The sequence below is a fragment of the Corapipo altera genome, unplaced genomic scaffold (assembly GCF_003945725.1).
Source record: "Corapipo altera isolate COAL_440 unplaced genomic scaffold, ASM394572v1 54, whole genome shotgun sequence".
Classification (NCBI taxonomy): domain Eukaryota; kingdom Metazoa; phylum Chordata; class Aves; order Passeriformes; family Pipridae; genus Corapipo; species Corapipo altera.
The window spans coordinates 9,106,965-9,125,411 of record NW_020884902.1 but is presented as its reverse complement, the minus strand read 5'-3'; the positions used below and the strand labels follow the sequence as shown (position 1 = coordinate 9,125,411).

At 50.5% G+C, this 18,447-nt stretch overlaps 1 protein-coding gene across 2 annotated transcripts; it reads right to left on the bottom strand.

Annotated features, from left to right (window-relative positions):
- Positions 1-609: 609 nt before the first annotated feature.
- CLDN18 (claudin 18) lies at positions 610-16,130 on the bottom strand. Of its 2 annotated transcripts, none has more exons than XM_027650647.1 (5): positions 15,911-16,130; positions 4,010-4,174; positions 2,326-2,431; positions 1,898-2,008; positions 610-1,067 (listed from the first exon to the last, which is right to left on the bottom strand). In XM_027650647.1, the coding sequence occupies exons 1-5, from the start codon at positions 16,128-16,130 to the stop codon at positions 899-901; spliced, it is 771 nt and encodes a 256-aa protein (XP_027506448.1). In that variant the 3' UTR covers positions 610-898. The 2 variants fall into 2 exon arrangements, with proteins under 2 accessions (XP_027506448.1, XP_027506447.1); XM_027650646.1 differs by lacking the exon at positions 15,911-16,130 and adding an exon at positions 8,106-8,325.
- Positions 16,131-18,447: the final 2,317 nt, after the last annotated feature.

Genomic DNA, 18,447 nt, shown 5'->3' with positions numbered 1-18,447 from the left:
GAGCCAGGTGACAGCACAGAGCTCTGCCCTCCCACCTCAGCTCTCACATCTCATCTCTCTTCCTCTGACCCCTTCAAATGAACTTCCTCTCTGATGGCTTGGCTGGAGGAGGCAACATCCCACCAAGGAGTTAATCTTCACATCACTGGGGGAAGAATTAACACAAGCAAGTCCTGGTGTGGGTATGGAGTTAAATATCTAATGCTCCCTGGGATTTCTGCTCCAAATGTAACTGTAATTAATTCTAAATGAGAAACTCTCCTGGCCTCATTAAAGATGACATCTGCAGGAACACTGGTCACACACAGAGGCTTGGAGCTGTTACAGCAAAGATCTGTTGTAGGAATAACAATGGATTATTCATATTCCCTGGAGAGATCAGAAGAAATAAATACACTTTGGTATCACGGGTTACAGCAAATGTCTAAGGAACATAAATCAGATTAAATCTCCCAGCAGATCAGTACAACCAGCAAAGCAAAGGTGTGACTGAGCAGGAACAGTCACCAGGGAGGAGAATTCCATGACTGTGGGGTCTGTTTGCATTGGGCACATCCAAAGGGACACAGCTGAATTTACTTCAAATACACAGCTATTATTAAAGGGGAATTTTCACTATTGGAATAACTGGGAAAGGGCACAAGGCACCGCTCCTGGATATCAGTTTATACATAAAACAGGAGCAAAATGTTCTACTCTGAGAGCACCAAAAGGCAGTGTTTTGTTACAGACCTCCTCGTGGCAGGCAGTCCAATAAAACCAATGTCCAGGATGCAACCTCAGAGTAGAAAACACGACAGAAAACACAATCCTGTTCACAGACTGCTTTGGTTGCTGCACTTTTTGCTTCTGAAGTTACAAATACACGCGAGAGCACAAGCTGAGCCCAGAGGGTCTGCTAGACATAGTCGTATTTGGAAGGGTAGGAGCGTCTTTCCTCCTCACTCCGAGGAGCTTCTTCATACCCTGGGCCCTTCCTGGTCTTTGGGTCGGGCTCATAGCCCTTATAGGGCCCCGTTCTGTAGGAGATGTTCTGTCCTGATGCTTTGTAGGACACGGCTTTGTACCTGAAAGAGACACAAAAGGTGCCATCAGGCACTGGGGGGTCTGGGACCACCTGACCTGGCACCCTCTGTTCCTGTTTGCTGCTGGACTTTAGGCGACTTCATCATCACTTGGAGACACTCAGTGAGCTCAAAACCATCCACTCATGGACAGACTGCAAGACCCTTTTCTGGTTTTTCATGAACTTATGATTCCCTTCTCATCAGAATTCCTTGGTTGAGTGAAGACCCACATACAAGAACCAGCTGTGTAGGTGTACAAAGGTCTACCTGATGTGGCTGCCCCATCCCTGGAAGTGTTCCAGGCTGGGTTGGATGGGGTTTGGAGCAACTTGGTCTGGGGGGAGGTGTCCCACACGGCAGGGGGTTGGAATTAGATGATCTTTAAGGTTGCTTTCAACCCAAACCACTCTATGTTTCTGCATAAATCATAGGGGTAACCTGATGCAATCTCCACCTTCTAATGATCTGCTGTGCACCTTGCAAATGAAGCTGCAATTAATGGGCCTGACTTCACCAGCACATTGCAAATTTTAGATGTCAAGGTCTCTCTCCTGCTCTATTTGTTTGCAAGCCACACAGTCAGGGAAGGCAAATGGTCCCTTTTGACCCAAAAAGGGCAAGTAAATAAACATGTATTGGTGGAGTTGATGTAGTGCTGGGTTAATGGTGGGACTGGATGGTTTTTTCCAACCTAAATGATTCTGTGATTCCACCATCACGGTAACTGTTGTGATGGGGATCTCACAGACATGTCTTGGGCTGGTTGGGTGCTATCCCAACAGCCAAGGTTTCAGGCAGCACCTTCCCACCTGTCCCACAGCTCAGCTTACCGGGATTCCTCTGGAATGAGCCCTCTGCAAGCCAGGCACATCATGATGCCCCCCACGAGGGCCAGGCCGCCAGCCACCCACCCCACGAAGAGGGCTGAGCCGAAGGTGTACCTGTAGGACAGAGACTGCTCAGGGCTGGACAGGGGCCAGGCTGCTCCCCCAGAACACACCGAGCCTTGTCATCCTCCCCCAGCCCTGCAGGAGCACCCAGAAGTCCCTCAATGGGCTCCCCACCTCCTCCTTGAGCTGCAGGAGCAGAGACATCCCAGCCAACGTCTCCAGGGCAGGTAAGAGACTTTATCTCCCAAGGGACTGAATCTTCCCAGTCCTGTGACCATCCCAATGTGCTCCCAGATGGACCTTTCCTCTGGCTGCAACCCTGAGGGAGATCCCCACCGTGGAGCCCCCTGAGCCAGCTGACCACTCACCTGTTCTGGACGTTCTGCATCCCCTGGTACATGCTGGTGGTGGACATCCAGAAGTTTGTGACCAGCATGTTGGCAAACACAGACACGCCAGTGATGGCACACAGGCCTGGATCAGAGAGAGGGACACACTGAGACCCACATGGTTCAAAAGTCACCTGTGGCCTTGGGGAAGCACCTTCCAGCTCTGGAAAGCTGGATGAGACACTGCTCTGTGTCCTTCAGCAACACAACACGTTACACTTTTCTGCCAGGATTTCTTTGCATTTACAATTCCGACAGCAGGAATGCAGTGTCACCCCCCACAATCCCAAATCAGCCCAGCAGGAATCTTCCTCCTGATGTGTTTTCTCACAGAAAATGAGTTTAACAAACAGATCATTTCAGCAGCTGAAAATATCCAATAGTTCAGTGTTAAAGGTTTGTTTTACAGTGACAAACATGGACAAAAGGTTCCCTGCCAGAAATCATTTTTTTGAGTGGAAAACAGGTTCTCTGCCCTGTGGAAGAGGAGATACGTTTGGTTCACAACCTGCTCATTGCCAGGTCTGGAAGCCCAGCCTCAAGAGGTGGGACCTTCTTCCATCCATGTGCACAAGGGCTCAGAGTGATGATGCCCAGCCCTGAGGAGCCTGGCAGGGATGCCAATCCCCTGTTTTCCTTAGCAGAGGGATTCATAGGACACTTGAACATGGAATCCCAGGATGGTTTAGATTGGAAGGGACCTTAAAGCTCCTCTCATTCCACCCCTTGCCATGGGCAGGGACACCTTCCACTGGACCAGGTTGTTCTAAGCCCCATCCAGCCTGGCCTGGGACACTGTGGAAGGAGGAACAAAACAAAACTAAGTGTAATGTGAGGATTTTTGGCCCAGATATATGGACTCCAGATCTCCTGGGCATCCAAAGTCCTATTTATCATTCCTACACCCACCAAGACCTCTGGGTCTTTCCCAAAACAATTCCTCACAGCTCTGGGGAGGTCTGAGCAAACCTTTAACACTTCTCCCACTTGTTTGGGGAAGAAACAACCTCCAGCTGGCAGAGGTGTGACCAAGGGCCAGCTCCACCAGGCACATGGGGGCCCAGCTCCTCACCAGTTGAGACTGGAGATTTTAAGGATTTTAGATAGGGGCATTCTCCTTCCATTCATTAGGATATGGATTTGATTTGATTACTATCTCAGAAGAAAATAGGAAAACCTGTAAGTGATGTGTTAAGCATTTAAAATGAGGTAGTTGGGCAACACTGGGCATTCCTGCAGCCCTCCTGATAACCCAAGGTATTTAAAATTACTTCATAGCTGAGCTATGAAACCTCTAAAATTATTCCTAAAATTATTATGTATAAAGCCTGAAACTCATAAAAAATATGATACATAAATAAAGAATAAAATAGTACATGACAACAACACATATATAACAAATTAAGAGAAATATTTTCCTTTCTATCTGTGGGCTTTTTTCCCAAGTCTTCCTTGTTCTGTCCATACAAATTTCTGGTTTCTGGGGTGTTTTTTTCACTAAGCAGAGCTAGAAACCACTTGACTCCAGGAGGCCCAGAGCTGGAGGACAGATGCCAATAACTCCATGAGAGCACCAACGCTTTGGGTGGCTCCAGAGCAGCTGCGTGGAGACCTGGCCACCCTCAATTCCAGGCACAGGGAAAACGGGACACCACGCACTTACCAGCAACAATGAACATGATGCCAGAGGTCAGAGTCATGTTGGCTTTTGCAGAGTCCTCCATGGTCCCGATGCGGATGCACTTGAGGGCAAAGATGCAGACGAGGAGGCCGAGGATGCCCAGGACGATGCCCACAATCATGAGGGCCCTCACGGCCTGGAACATGGCTGTGGAACAGAGGGAGACACGGGCAGTGACTGACAAGAGACTTGCCAGAGCCTGGGAGCATTTTAAAGGCTGGTTCTGTCTGAAAAGATAAGTACTAAGGAAGAAAACCTCGGCAAACGGGCCCTGGGTTTACACTGGAGTGTTATCTCTGGAACAGGCTCTCTGCCCCAGCTTCCCAAGGAGTTTGATGGCTCAGACAGGATTTTTTATGAATGTTCATCAGCCATGGTTCATTCATCTGAAATTAATGGAGAAGAGTTAGTGGGGAGCTGGGAGAAGCACAAATTGTTTCATTACTTAATTGACTAAGAAAACACTCTTATTTTTAATCCCTAAGCAGCAAGGACAGCAGACAGCTCCACCCAGCTCTCCATGATACTTCCAGCTACTGCATGGCTCCAAAGGCAGTTCTGGATGTTCCTGATCCACAGGAAAGCACATGGCACAGGAGAAGAAGAAAATCATCTTGACAAACATTACACACCAACAAAACTTTGGCCACGACCTTGCTCCACATATCCCTTCAATGGTGATTTGTAACAGTCCTGTATAAAACTGTCCATGTTCATTAACACAGCACACAAATGCCCCCAGCCTGAGTTTGTCCAGCAGCCTGCCACGAGGTGGGAATGCTTGTTTGGAGGCAGGCTGGGATGCTGGTGGGTCATTCCTGAGGGAGCCGAGGGCTGAAGGCAACAAAACCCCTCAAGACTCCCTAGAAAAATAAAGGGGAGATCAAAGACAAACTTGCACCTTTAAAAACAGAGAAGTGGAGGGGGAAAGGGGATGTAAATACCAAGGTGATTCTCTAATAAGGTGGCACATATCCCATCTTCCCTGCAATCCAGAGCTGGCCCCAGATACTTCTCCCCCTTCTCTCCCCGGCACAGGCAGGGAGGCGGCGGCGCTGAGGGGGGGGCCGAAAGCATTTCAAGGGCTGTTGGGATCTGGCTTGGACACTTTGAAGCCTTCTCTTGCCCTCCCATGAGCTCTCCCGGCCCTGGGCTTGGCTCTGATGCTCCCCAGGCGTGACTGTCCCTCTCCAGGGAAGGTGACTGGGCTCGTGGTGGGGTGAGAAGGGCAAGGAGAGTGTTCTGCAGCCCCGGGGACTTCCCTCAGCCTGGCTGTCACCCCTTGGGGTGCCCGGGGAGCACGGAGCAGACTGCTGGCTTCGCACAGGGTGGGCAAGAGGGCAGAGGTGGGTGCTGTGAAGCACCAGCACCCCGAGCAGCAGCGCTGGCACCGTGGGCTCACAGAAACAGGCACCCTGCCACCCACAGACTGGGAACACACCACCCTCTCCCACCGGCAGTCCCACCGGGGCTGCCTCTTATGACTCAATTTGCCCTTATCAGCCGATAACAAGTGCTAACGAGCCGGGGATTTTCAATCTGCCATTCATCAGCCCCCAGGTGCGAGCTCATTAGCTGTTCTCCAGCGGAGAACAAGGAGCTCCGGATACGCCTTATCAGCCCTCAAAGGTTGTTCCGCAGCACCTGATGGGAAGCACAAAGCTGCAAAGAGAAGAAAAGCTCCATCTCATTTGTCTTTACAACCACCGAAGTTCCTTTGCAAGTGCCTTTGTTTCAGGGCAGGCAGGAGAGGCTGATAATCCAGCAGCAGACACCGGGAGTCCTGAAGGAGCTCCTCGTCCCTAACATGGTCCTTCATTCCTGGGTGTTTCCTACAGACCTTGTGGTTCCTTGGTGTTATCATGAGGTGTTTGCAACCCATCAAGAAGGGACCCTAAGCCAAGATCTGACAGAGAGCTTGCTGGTCCCCAGGAGATGTGTTCCTGGTGTGTCCATGGAATGACACAAGAGGCCAAGCAGCCAAGGATGTTACACTTTTTCTGGAGCACCGAAGTCCAAGTTGGTGAATCTCCATAGAAAAGGAGCTGTTGGGAAGGGGAGGGAGTGGAACACAGAGGAAAAAATGCCAAATAGCCATTCCTGTCTCCATGAGAGTGACTTAGGCACCATCTCCACAAAGGGATGGGAAGGAGAAGAAAGTTTTCCCATGGCATGGAAGCCTCTCCACTTGGCTCCTGGGACTGGAAGCCCTTTGGAAAGTGAGCACTGAGGCTTTGAGTGCATTTCCACCAAAAGTCCTCTGAACAGAGGTGAATGACCTCCCACAGTAGGGAGTGGAAGGGTTTAGACAAATAAAATAGGAGAGTAAGGAAAAAAAAATGGCCTGAGGAGCTAAGAGCCCTGGAGTTTAGGGCAAGCACAGAAACCACCGAGGTTTGGGATAAACCTTCTGCATGAGGGGGGAGAACTTGGCTCCATATCTGCACACCTGATTTCTGTACAAAGGGGTGGTGTCCCACAACCAGGGAATAGCAAAAATTCAAGTTTCTTCACCAAAATAAATGCCAGTGATCTGAAAGCACAGTTTGCATCTCTGTGTTTTCCAGATGTAAGGGAAACCAGAGAGTCCTCTTTCTCCCCAGAGTAGTGAGAGGTGAGGAGCTAAAACAACTTTAAGTCATTTAAGGTAAAAATCACCTGCATTTCTGTTGCTGATACAAAATTTGGGAAAAAAAAATGGAAATCTGGCTTTATGACAAATGATTGATGGGATATAGAAAGTTCAGGGAAAAAAATAAGGTCTTTAAGTTAACCCAATTCAAACAGGGGCATTCTTTGCTTATGTTTTAAGGTATTCATCAATTAAATGGACACATAAAGATCCAAACTGACAGAATATCTCTAAGACACGACAGATATTGCCTGTGATATTGCTTTGCATATTTGCCATATTACCTAAAAATTACTTAAAATGTAAAATCTGGATTAAGATAAATTGACACCAAGAGGATGGTTACCATTGTCTCACTGCTCTTTGAAAACCAATCGCCTCCACACACCATTCTAAAGATATATATAGTAACAACATTTATATATATATATAGTTTGATGAATATATTTGTTATTCCTTAAAGCAAATGGTGCCATAGGAAAAGGGACTCTAAATATCAGGTTTGCTCCTCTAAATGGAAGAGAAGTGGCCTGAGCAATCCTGAAGAAACACAGAGACACATTTACCCCATTTCAGCCCTTGGGACAGTCACAGGCTGTCCTCGGAAAGCAAGCCCTGGTCCTTGGCAAAGCTTCCCAGAGGGAAGCCAGGTTGGCATCCCTGAGGATACAGGACTGCAGCCCACATTCACTCATAAGGCCTGTGGGCAGCAGTTATGGCTAGGACCTGGTTGCAGTTGGGCACCACAGACACTCCCAGGGCACATTTCCTGCTGGCTGGCACCAGAGCTCCCAAGCTGGCACAGAGGGCCAGGCTGGCTGCCCCTCTCCCATGGGCCAGGAACACTGGAATACCCTCCCATGCAGTGGGAGGGCAAAAACAGCTCTTTTGGTAAAATTGGCAAACAAACAGGAAAATAACACCCCCCTGCAATCGATTCTGCAGCGCCAACCCTGCCCAGGTAATGTAGAGTGACTCAACACGTCTTGCCTCGCTCCTCACCCTTCCTGCTCACAGGTGGATTTCTCCAATTCCAGTTTCCCCTTTGGAAAAACCAATCCTTTTCATTATTCTCTGCCAACACACAGTTCCACGCAGTTGTTTTCCTGGGGTTCCCATTCAAAGGGACAATCCCTGGGGGTTTAAACACCCTCTCTTCCCTCACATCACCGGAGATGGGATGATTTATGCCTGAACCTGTGATGCTCAGCCAGAAATCACCCCCGGGTTGCTCCAAGTTTCTCCAAGGTGTAACTTCCACTGAGTAAAGGTATCATTTTGGCAATAAATACACACACACATTTTTACGCTGAGTGGCCTGGAAACGTTATTCCTCCCAAAGGAATAACTCCTTTGGGAAGCTCCTACTGCTTCATTTTTGGATGAGAACTGCGCAGAGCTACAGGAAGAGCTCCCGGGTCAAACCTGGAGCATGTTTAGCCCTACCTGGCAGCCCGAGGATGGTGAAGTAGGGCCGGCACTCGGTGAAGCCGGAGCTCTGCCTCACGCAGCTCCTCCACAGCCCCTGGTACTGGAAGACGGCGGTGACGGGGTTGTCGTACAGGTCCTGGGTGCTCCACGTGTCCGTGGCCGTGGCCACGATGGTCCCCGCCACACCCAGCGAGGCCACCAGGAAGCCCATGACCTGGCACAGGGTGGTGGACATGGTGTGTCCCCGGGAGAGCAGTGAGATGCCCGGGGGAGCAGCAGCACTAATGGGAGCAGCCGGGTCCTCTCCCCGAGCCACGGGAACGCGGCCGCTCTTATCAGATGCTTTCCGTGGAGCGCTGTTTGCTCAAAGTGTTTTTGCAAGATAGTCCAGTTTCACTCTGGCTGGGGAGGTTTGTGCTGGCAGGGCTGCAGATATGAGCTTTTGTCCTTCAGAGTGCTTGTCCTTCCCCCTTGGAGCAGCCACGTTCTGCCGAGTGTTGAGTAACCCACTTGGGGCCTGTGCCGGCCCCAAACCGAAACCCTGCGCTGCCCCTCGGGCTCCTCCTGCCTTCCTGGCACAGGGAAGGACCGTGTTCCCAGGGGAATTCAGCCCAGGCCACCCTCTGCTTTTGCCACCAGCCCAATACGGGGGATCTCGATACCCCAGCACCCACGGAGGTGTCCCCACAAGAGGCACAGTGACGACCGGGGACACCAACGACAACAACCAGGGACACCAGTGGTGGCTCTGGGAGAGGGTGTGGGGCCACCAGCTCAGCCCAAGGGCATGGCTGCTCCCTGCAGGCCCCTGGAGCATCACTGAGGTTGTGTGGGATGCTGATCATGGCACAACCCAAGGCACCAAGAGCCCAGCAAAGCTCCTCCAGCCCAGCTCTCCACCCGCCCACATCCCAGCAACCAACACGTGGCCCCACTGAAACCCTTGGGGGAGGAAGAAGAGCACAGGGACCATTGGGAAATGGCCTTTTTGGGGTGCTTATCTGTATTGACTGGAAGGATGGTCCTGGAAAAGGGGTGTGGATATAAAAAATAGGAAATTCATTTCCTCTGCACAGGGGAGAAGTGCTGGGTTTAGAGGAGCCATATAAACCCACTGTGCCACTGCCAGCAGAGCACAGTGAGCTCCAAGGGCCTTCCAGACTTCACACGCATCCCTCCCCATCTCATACTCCTCTCCACTGACTGCCTTCAACCCTGACCTAGAAACAAATTCCCACTTTAAGCAGTCCTGGTCCCCCTCCCTGCCACAGGCACCATCAGCACGTGTGGGAGCCACAAGGAAGAGAGGAGAGGCTGTTTCTGTGCATGGAGGAGTTACAACAGGGTTACTACCCCTTGGATTTTGCTTCTGCCTCCTGAAGAACTCCCTCCCAGGACACCCCTTTGGCTCATGGGGCTGTGCAAGCTGGTGGGCAGCACACAGAGATGTGCTGGGCTCTGCTGGAGCAGCCAGAGCACCATTCCATGGCTGGTGGCCACAAGTCATGGCCACCACTGGCCCAGGCACGAGATGTCTTTGCTTCCAGCAGTTTTATTCAAATTTCCTAATTTTCACTGACTTTGGCAAGTTTATGTCAGAGGAAGGGCTGGCTCTGCTATGTGCCAAGTTGCCAGCAAAACTAATAAGGTGAACAAAACTCACAGCAGGGAGCCCTTGAGAACCAGAGGGGGCAGGAACTGCTTATCCTCTGTGAGGGAGAGGACATGGGCTAACATTGCTCACCTTGGATGAGAACACTGCTCATCTTTGTAATAAACCAAGGCTGGAGAGGACCTAGAAGCTGGGGGGACAACTAGGGATGGGGAGGACCTGGAAGCCAGGAGGACAGAAAGGGTTCAAACCAGTAATGTGGACGGTTCTCCATCCCATCCTTTGTGGTCTCCCAGCCAGAATTGTGTCCCAGCCCAGAAAAGCTGGTTGTACCCAACCCCTGATGCTGCTCAGCAGCTCTCCAGGATGACTCTGCTCCTTCTCAAGCCCCAGGACTCGCCTGCTTTCTTCTTGCTGTCTGGTGGTAAGAGACCACATCCCTTTTTCCAGGCTGAACCTCTTCAAACCCGGTCAGAGGAACAGCTATTCCTCCCCCTATCCCAAAGGTGGGGCCACCCTGCATCCTGAGTGTGCAACATTGCCCAGAGAAATTATCCCAGAGACTGGTGACAGCTCCAAATAACCTCTGGGGAGGAAAAAGCAAAGGACAGGAGGAGAATTAAAAGGGCAAACCTATTTTTTTTCAGAGCCACCACTCCTTCCTCAAACCCTTCCTGCTGGTTTCAGCTGGATGCAGATGGAGCAGCTCTTCAAGCCCATCTTTTCTTCTCCTCCTCCACCATTTCTCATCCCAAGCTCCGTTGCTCCCCCAAGACACCTCTTGGAAAGAGGGACATCCCCTGGATGTGCCCTGAGCCAGGGTCTGCCACCCAATCTGTCACCTCACACACCTTTCCTTGGGGACAGAATCTCCTCCTGTTGATGTGAGATGCTACTTCTCCTCCACCCTCTCATTCAGGGGCACCTAAACCCCAGAGCAACCCAAAAATATCACCAACAGTCTCCAGGAAAGCCCAGGTGGATGAGCCTGGCTTGGATTTTGAGGGCCAGATTGAATCATGTCTCCAAAGAAGATAAACCAGCTCAGGGTTGTGTGTTCCCCACTGAAACCTCATGTTTGCTCCCTCAAAAATGGAGCTGAAGAAGCAATTTTGGTGATGATGCTCGTGCTGCAGCCCTGAGCTAAGAGCTAGACAAACACCCAGCCACGCCCAGCTCTCCTCATGGTGTCATCTTGGAAGAGTTATTGTGGTTGGGGGGGTTCTGTTTGCTCATCCCTAAAAATATTGGCTAAGGTGTTATCCAGCCATCCCAACATTTGCTTTTTCTTACTCTCTAATCAGCATCACACTTGGAAACAGTGGGAAGTCAAAGCTCCTGCAAACACCTTCCTCAGTGGTTGGTTGAAGCAAAATTCTGGAGAAAAAACCCAAACTTGTTTCCATCCCACCCCTTCCCCAGCACATTTCCTCTGCCCCTCTCAGATATTCTGATTTTAAGCTTATTTTTAAACGTTGTTTCTGAACCACTCAGGGAAAAATATGTTTCCCTTTGCAAAAACTCATCATCCCATTTCCCCAGAGAACAGAAGGTCACCTGGGAGTTTTACCTGGGCTGTTGGCTCAGAGCACACCCCAAGAGGTGGTTGGGTGATAGGAAAGCTGTAGGACAAGTCTAAGCATCTTTAGCACCACCTGATGCTCCTCTCCAGCCACCTGTGGGAGATGTCCACAGCCAGGAGTGGCTGAAGGATAGATTGCTCTCCAGCTTGCTGGTTGAAAGCTTAGGCCAGAGGGTTTCCCATGTCCTGTGGAAACGCTGGGAAGGGGCTCGGTGAGGACACAGCTCTTGCCAAGGCCAAGCTCCCTCTCCAAGGAGCAGAGAACGGGGCTCCCATGGCTATTGGGACATCTCCAGTGGTTTACCCAAACCAGGGGAAGGAAGGGGGCTTTGTGCCCACTCCCCTTTGCCCCCTTTCTCTCAGCTCACATTTGTTTTATCTGCCCAGGCGTCGACTCTCCGTTATCTCAGACCGTTCCGGGCCCATGGCAACCCCGCAATGTTATCGCTGCCTCTCCCACAAAAACCACCTACAGCTCATGTTTGCTTTCAAATTTGCAAATAGAACTCACACCCTGCCAGTTGTTCACACCGTTCCAACTTGTCCAGACCCAACCAAGGCAAACCCACCCTTCTCCCCCTTCTCCCCCTGCCCTCCACTGCTGTGATGACCGCGGGCTCCAGGAGTGTGTGCTCCACCAGGAGAAGGGCTGAACGGCCCTTCTGGAGCTCAGTGGGGAAAGGGGGTCATGGAAGGACCTCACCCCAGCTCAGATCCACCCCACTGGTGTTCAGATGGTCCAGAGGGTCCTTTGAGGTGGCCCATGAAGCTGCACTGTGCCCCAGATGCCTACGAGCTGTATCCCAGCCCCACATCTCCACAGCCCCTTGGATCTCCCTTGCCTTGCTCCTCTTCCAGCCCTTATCCCAGATCCTTTAGAACACTTTTAACCTGTCTCTCACCTTTGCATGGTGTGAAGGCACAAAACAGTAAGAATGTGACACAAGCACCCAGCTCACGGCCACCTCTTCCCACCCCACATGTCACTGGGGGTTGGGGTGCCCCAGACCCCTCCATTGGCTCTTCCCCCATCCCTGCACCTCCTTCAGCTCCTGCTGGGAGTACAAACCCCCCCACAGCCCCACGGGTGCCCTTGGTGGGTTTATGGCAAGTCTCCAGCCCACCTGGGCCACCTTAATCCTTCTGTGCACAAAACTGGGTCTCCAAATGCTTCAAGAAGGTTACAGGAGTTACCTGCAGATATTTCGAAATTTGACTGGGTTAAGGGATTTTAAGCAGCAAAAAGAACATGGAAGAGACTTTCCCATGGCCACCACTAGTGGAGGTTTATGACAGGTCATCAACAGCCCCCATCCTCACAAACTTTGGGCATGAAAGAGTTCCAGGGAGCAGAGATGCTGTTCCTTGGTTGGTGGGATGCCCCGTCTCCAAAAGCAAGGTTTTGTCACAAAATGTGTGTCGGTTGTAGGAACTCAAAGAAAACCCTGTCAGAACATGGATACAGAAGGAAGGAAATGCAGAGAAGCCAATGTTAATAATTCCTTCACAGGAATTCTCCTAAGGAAGATCCGTGCGCCTCTGCCACCCTCTCTCACCAGCCAGCTGAGAGCAGCTGTGTCTCAGGGAAGTCATGGTTACATTCCCAGGGATTGGTTTCACTCTGACCCCTCTAACATGGACATTTTTACTGATTGGAGAAGTTTAACAGGCTACTCTCAGGCTTTCAAAGCTTGCTGTTGGAAAAGCAAAAATATTCCTCTGTTTCAAGCCCCCAGAGCTTTGTTGCCTCAGCCCTTCTGGAAGGGTCAAAAGGGAATGAATTGTCTCCTCAGAAATGGCTGAAGCAGGTTCACTGAGCTGGGAAAAGGACACCAAGAACAAACAGGAAAATCACTGCCCTTGTTCCTGCAGTTTAGCAAACTTGGAAGCAACTGGAAAATGCTCCTTTTAGCAGAAGGTGCCTCTTGATTTCCTCATGAGGTGAAGTTCCCAGCCTTGCCCGAGCTCAGCTATTGCTATTTGTGCCTTTTTTTGTGTGTTCTAATTCCTTCTGTGTCCTCCAGACCCTCACACAGCAAACCAGCAGCAAAAAACAACACAAGAAAGCCAAATCAAGAGCAAGCAGGTTCAGTTCTCAAGTGACATATTCCACCAGAGAGACTGACTGTTTATAGCTGAGCAGCAAAGAACCTGGGTTATTTCTCATTTTCATCTATTATCTTGATTTTTCCTCCATCTATTTGAAATTAAAATTCCCAACCAAATTGAAGATAGATGATGGGCAAGACAGGTTTAATCTTTGCTAGGGGAGCGAGGGATTGAGGCAAAAAAACCCTTGGAAAGCAAAACTTCCTCGATGTGCTCAGGTCACCTCGCTGCTTGTGAGAGTCCTATTATTTTTATTCACTCTGGCACTATTGTTCCCAATATAAATTGCCATTGTCAGAATAATAAATAGGGGTTTATAATGGAAATGCTGACAAACCATTAACCATGGGGTGGGTAGAGAGGGGGGTTTAATGGCAAGCGAGGTGAAAATAAACATGGGGAGGATGCTCTTAAATAATATCTTAAATTAATAATTAGATTTTTTAGCCTCATTTCCCCCCCCACTCTAGTTGGGATAAAGTTGCCCTTTGCTGGTGGTGGGTGGGAAGAAATGCCTTTAGGAGCAGATGGATCTGGGAGATGGAGCCAATCCATAAAACACAGCAATGGGGAGAGTGGGTTTGTGGCTCCTCCAGAGACTGGGAAGTGTCAGCCAATCTATAACAGGAGGGGGAAACGGGAGCAGGGAGGGGGGGGACTTCTGAAGAATTCATTAAAAAGAAAGGAAAAAATTCCACCTCATTTTGTAGGGCAGAGCTGATAACACCGGTCACAAAAAGCACATAAATATTCATATTCCCACAGCTCCCCCACAGCCCTGAGGGTGAAGATGGCAAATTTGGGGGGTTCAGGCACCCACCTACCTTTATATTCAGATTTATTTTAAATTTCTTTTTTGGGGTCTTTTAAACCCCTTTTTGTGGGTGGCAGCCGAAACCTGGCAAACCCAGCTGGGAATTCCACCATAAGGTGATGGTTTCCCTGGAAATCCTGATATTTAGGATAGGATGCTCATTTCTGTCATTCCTGGGAGGGATCCACGGAGCTTGTGGGACAGAGATGAGGAATCCCAGACTCATAGAATCACAGATTCATGGAATCACAGGCTGGAAAGGACCTCAAAGACCATCTAATTCCAACCACCTGCCACGGGCAGGGACACGGGCAGACTGAACTCCCACAGCCTGTCTCAAAGCAGGAAAATCCTGCTCCTGCAGGAAATCCACCCCCCCAACATTTCCATTTTAGAAAACTAACACCCACCCTACAGACACCATTCTGCAGGTTTGGGAATTGCCAAAAAATCCCTTTTTTTCTTTTTGCTGTAATGCTGAGCTTAGCGACAAAGATATTTGGAAAGAACAAAACCCCCCAAATCTCAACTAGTCTGGTTTCTTCAAAGATTAAAGCAGTTCCCAGAGCTGAACACTTGAAAAGTTTAATTGCTTCTTCCTTGGAGTCACATTTTTTTGTCATTTTAAGCTTTTAGAGCAGCAGAATTGAGGCAGTTCTGCAGCGTGTTGTGGGTGTATCTGTGTGTGGGGAGGATTTGGGTTTTTACACTTCAATTTATTCTTCATGTGGCAACTTTAATCTCTTTATAGAACCATAAAGGTTGGAAAAGTCCTCTAAGACCATCAAGTCCAACCATTAAACCAGTAATTAGTTGCTGGAGTCGAGTTTTACCGACCTGTCCTGCCCTTTGCTCCATGAGTTTTCCCACAGGGAAGCTGCTCAGCTTTGCTGACTGTGATGGAACACAAGCCCTGCACAAACACCCTTCTTTGGATGTCCAGGCGGGATCAGGCTCGTTTCCTTCTAGGAAAACACGTCCCTGGCACCTGCTCTGGGATGTTGCAGCACATCCAACACCAGACAGCAGCTCTTCCCTCCATCCTCGCTGTGTCAAAGCACAGAGGCCAGATGGGTGTAACAGCCTAAGTGCCTTTTTTCTCACTGTATTAAGGCAAGAAAAAACCCCAGATAATCCTGTTGTAACCTAATTGTTTGCACCCCGAGATACTCCGGGCACAACCAGCCCGGGAATGATTCCCGTGGAAGAAGAAAAATGGAACCAAAGGAGAATTAAGGGGAAATCCAGCCTGGTGGTGTTAGCCCATCCCGAAATACTGTGAGCCAAACTGTGACATATCCTCTTAGGAAAGGATCTGCTCCAATGACAAGAATATTAGTGGCTTCTGGTGGGAAGCCACACAGCTGGAATTCTGCAGGAGGAATCGACCCCACGGCGCAGGGGATGAGTTGCCCCACGGAGCAGCTCTGGACAAACCTCAGGAACACAATCCAGAATCAGCTGGGGTGAGTTTTGCTGATCCTCCCCACTCTGGTTAGGACAGAGTTGCTTGGTCACGGGAGGGGTCTTGGGTGGAGGTCTCTCCAAGGGACCTGTTACCCAAACCGGGGGAGCACCCGAGATCCTTTCTGGCTGGAATTCGGGGTTCCCACTCTGCACTGAAAACCACCCATCACAGCCACTCCCACAGATCTTCTGGCAGGTGCCCCCCACCCCCTGCCCTCTGAGCCAGCGGGCCCTACCTGGCAGCCCCAGGATGGTGAAGTACCCTCGGCATTCCGTGAATCCGGAGCTCTCCCGCACGCACGTGCGCCACAGGCCCTGGTAGTTGAACACGGCAGTCACCGGGTTGTTGTACAGGTCCTGGGTGCTCCACTGGTCCATGCAGGTGGATGCAATGATGCCCCCGATGCCCAGGGCAGACACCACGAAGCCCATGGACTGGCAGATGGTGACGGACATGGTGCCAGGCGAGCAGGAGCCTCCCCAAGCCGGGTGTGGGGCAGGCAGCCAGGGCACGGGGCACTTTTAGCTGGAGGCAGAGCCTACGTCACGGATGGAGTCAGGAGAGGCCTGGTTGGCACCACACGAACCTCCCCTTCCCTTTATCTGTTTCTGGTGAGATAATTTTCCCTCGCCCGGTACCAAGAGCCGTTTGTTCCGTGAACGCCTCGCTCTCTGTTTACCTTCTCCCTCCAGGCAGAGGTGCAGCCAGCACAGGTCCCATGGGGACCAGCAGATCCCTCTGGAACAGCCAGTGGAGAGATCCCGCAGGAGCAACTCTGAGCTCTGGGAGAACAAGCACAGAGGTGCCTAAATTGGATGAAATAGATAAAAATTATGGAGAGCCTAATCCTTCCCTGGCAAGGATGATGCTTTTGAGCCAAGGGGAGAGGTTTAGGGTGGATATTAGGAAAAAATTCTTCATGGAAAGGGTTTACTGAGTCCCAGAACTTTCTGAGTTGGAAGGGACCCACGAGGATCATCAAAGTCCAACTCTTAAGTGAATGGCTCACCCAGGGATTGAACCAGCCCTGGCACAGCTGCCCAGGGCAGTGGCGGAGTCCCCATCCCTGGAGGGATTTAAAAGCCCTGTGGATGTGGCACTTGGGGACGTGGGTTAATGGTGGCCTTGGCAGTGCTGGGGGATAGTTGGACTAGATGGTCTTGGAGGGCTTTTCCAGCCTGGCTGATCCCATGATTTGTGACTGTGCCTCTGTCCAGGGCTGTTTGCTCCACCAAAACACTTCAGCCAAGCTCAGTGTGTAAAGGAGGGTGTCCCACAGCAAAGGGCAGGCCCTGGGGTTGGGGTGGACCTTGCTGGGGGGAGGGCAGGCTGGGAGCACGTGGGACAGGCAGCAGCTGCTGAGGAGGGAATGGGGAAACCTGCAGTTTGCTGGGGGAGCACCAATAAACAAACAGGAGAAGCTGGATATCCTCATTCACTTTAAACCCCTCATCCAAATTTGAATTGGGACTTGTTTAGATGGACAAAAAAAGAGGGCAAGAAAAGAGTGACTTTTCTGCTCCATCCCTCAAAACCTCCTTCCTTGCCCAATTTTCTGCTGGTACCTGCTTGTGGATGGAGAGTAAAGGGGGATGTGCAGGAGAGCTGCTCCCCGTGGGAGGGAGGGGATGACAAGCCCTGTTTCAGCAGTGCCAGACTCACACCCGGCACCTGGAGGCTTCAAGAAGGGACCTTCAGAAGAAGTGGAGCTCAGTGGGGTGACATTCAGGTGGTGGAAGTGGAAAGTCATCAGGGAGCACAAAGAGGTGGCCACTGTCATCTGGCTACAACTCACCCTTGCTCAAGGGTCTCTCCCAGATCCTCAGTCTGAAGCGTCTCCAGGACTTCCCTGTGAAGCTGCTTCTGAAGAAGATCCAACCTTTTGTGGGAACACTGTGATTGGCTCCTAGAGATTATTTTGGCTCTGCATCTTTTTGGGAGAACCAAGCAAGCTGGAAGGGACCTTGGAAAGTCATCCAGTCTGTTCCCACACCTCAAGCAGAGCAACGCTGTTCCTGAAGCTCTGTGCAGTCATCAGAGAGTATCCGTGAGGGAGACGTCACTCTCACTTCAGATTATTTATCCCAGAGTCTCAATTATCAATTCTGAAAATGTTCTGCCTAATACTGAAGTTTGTTACACATCACTCATGAAATTAGTGCCCAAAATTAAACACCAACCGGGGAAAAGACAACTCAACGTGTGTCACCACCAGTCCTCGGGTTCAAAGGTAACGTTACCCCATTCTCCTCATTTTCCCCAAAATAACAGTGTTGGTGATTCATGTGCTTTCCTAATCCACTCTCCCTCCCTGGGCTGGTTTTGGGCACAGCGATACCAGTGCTGGTGACACACCTCACCCTGTGCTGGGGCTGGTCATTGCTTTCAGTATCGGTCAACAGAGCTTAATCACGGAAAGCATTCCCAGTATCACAGAGGAAACACAGAGCCCCAGGCCAGAGCACAAACACACTCCCTGTGTTTGTCACAATTCACCTGGAGACAGAAAAAACTCCTGGCAGCCAAGGATTGTGTTCAGTAAGTTACCTCAAAGGAGAAATCCACTTTGTGTTTCATCGACTCCGTTTTGTGCGTGTTGGTTCTGGGGAAGTGCTGCACAGGGACACATCCAAATCATCAATCCATTTATTTCAAGGACTCTGCCAATTTACAGCAGGCAGAAGAGTAGGGCCCTGGTGTGTGAGTAGCATCATTTCCAAGCAAAAAGTTCCAAACTGTAACCAAAAGGAGAGTTCTCTCTGCCAAGAGCAT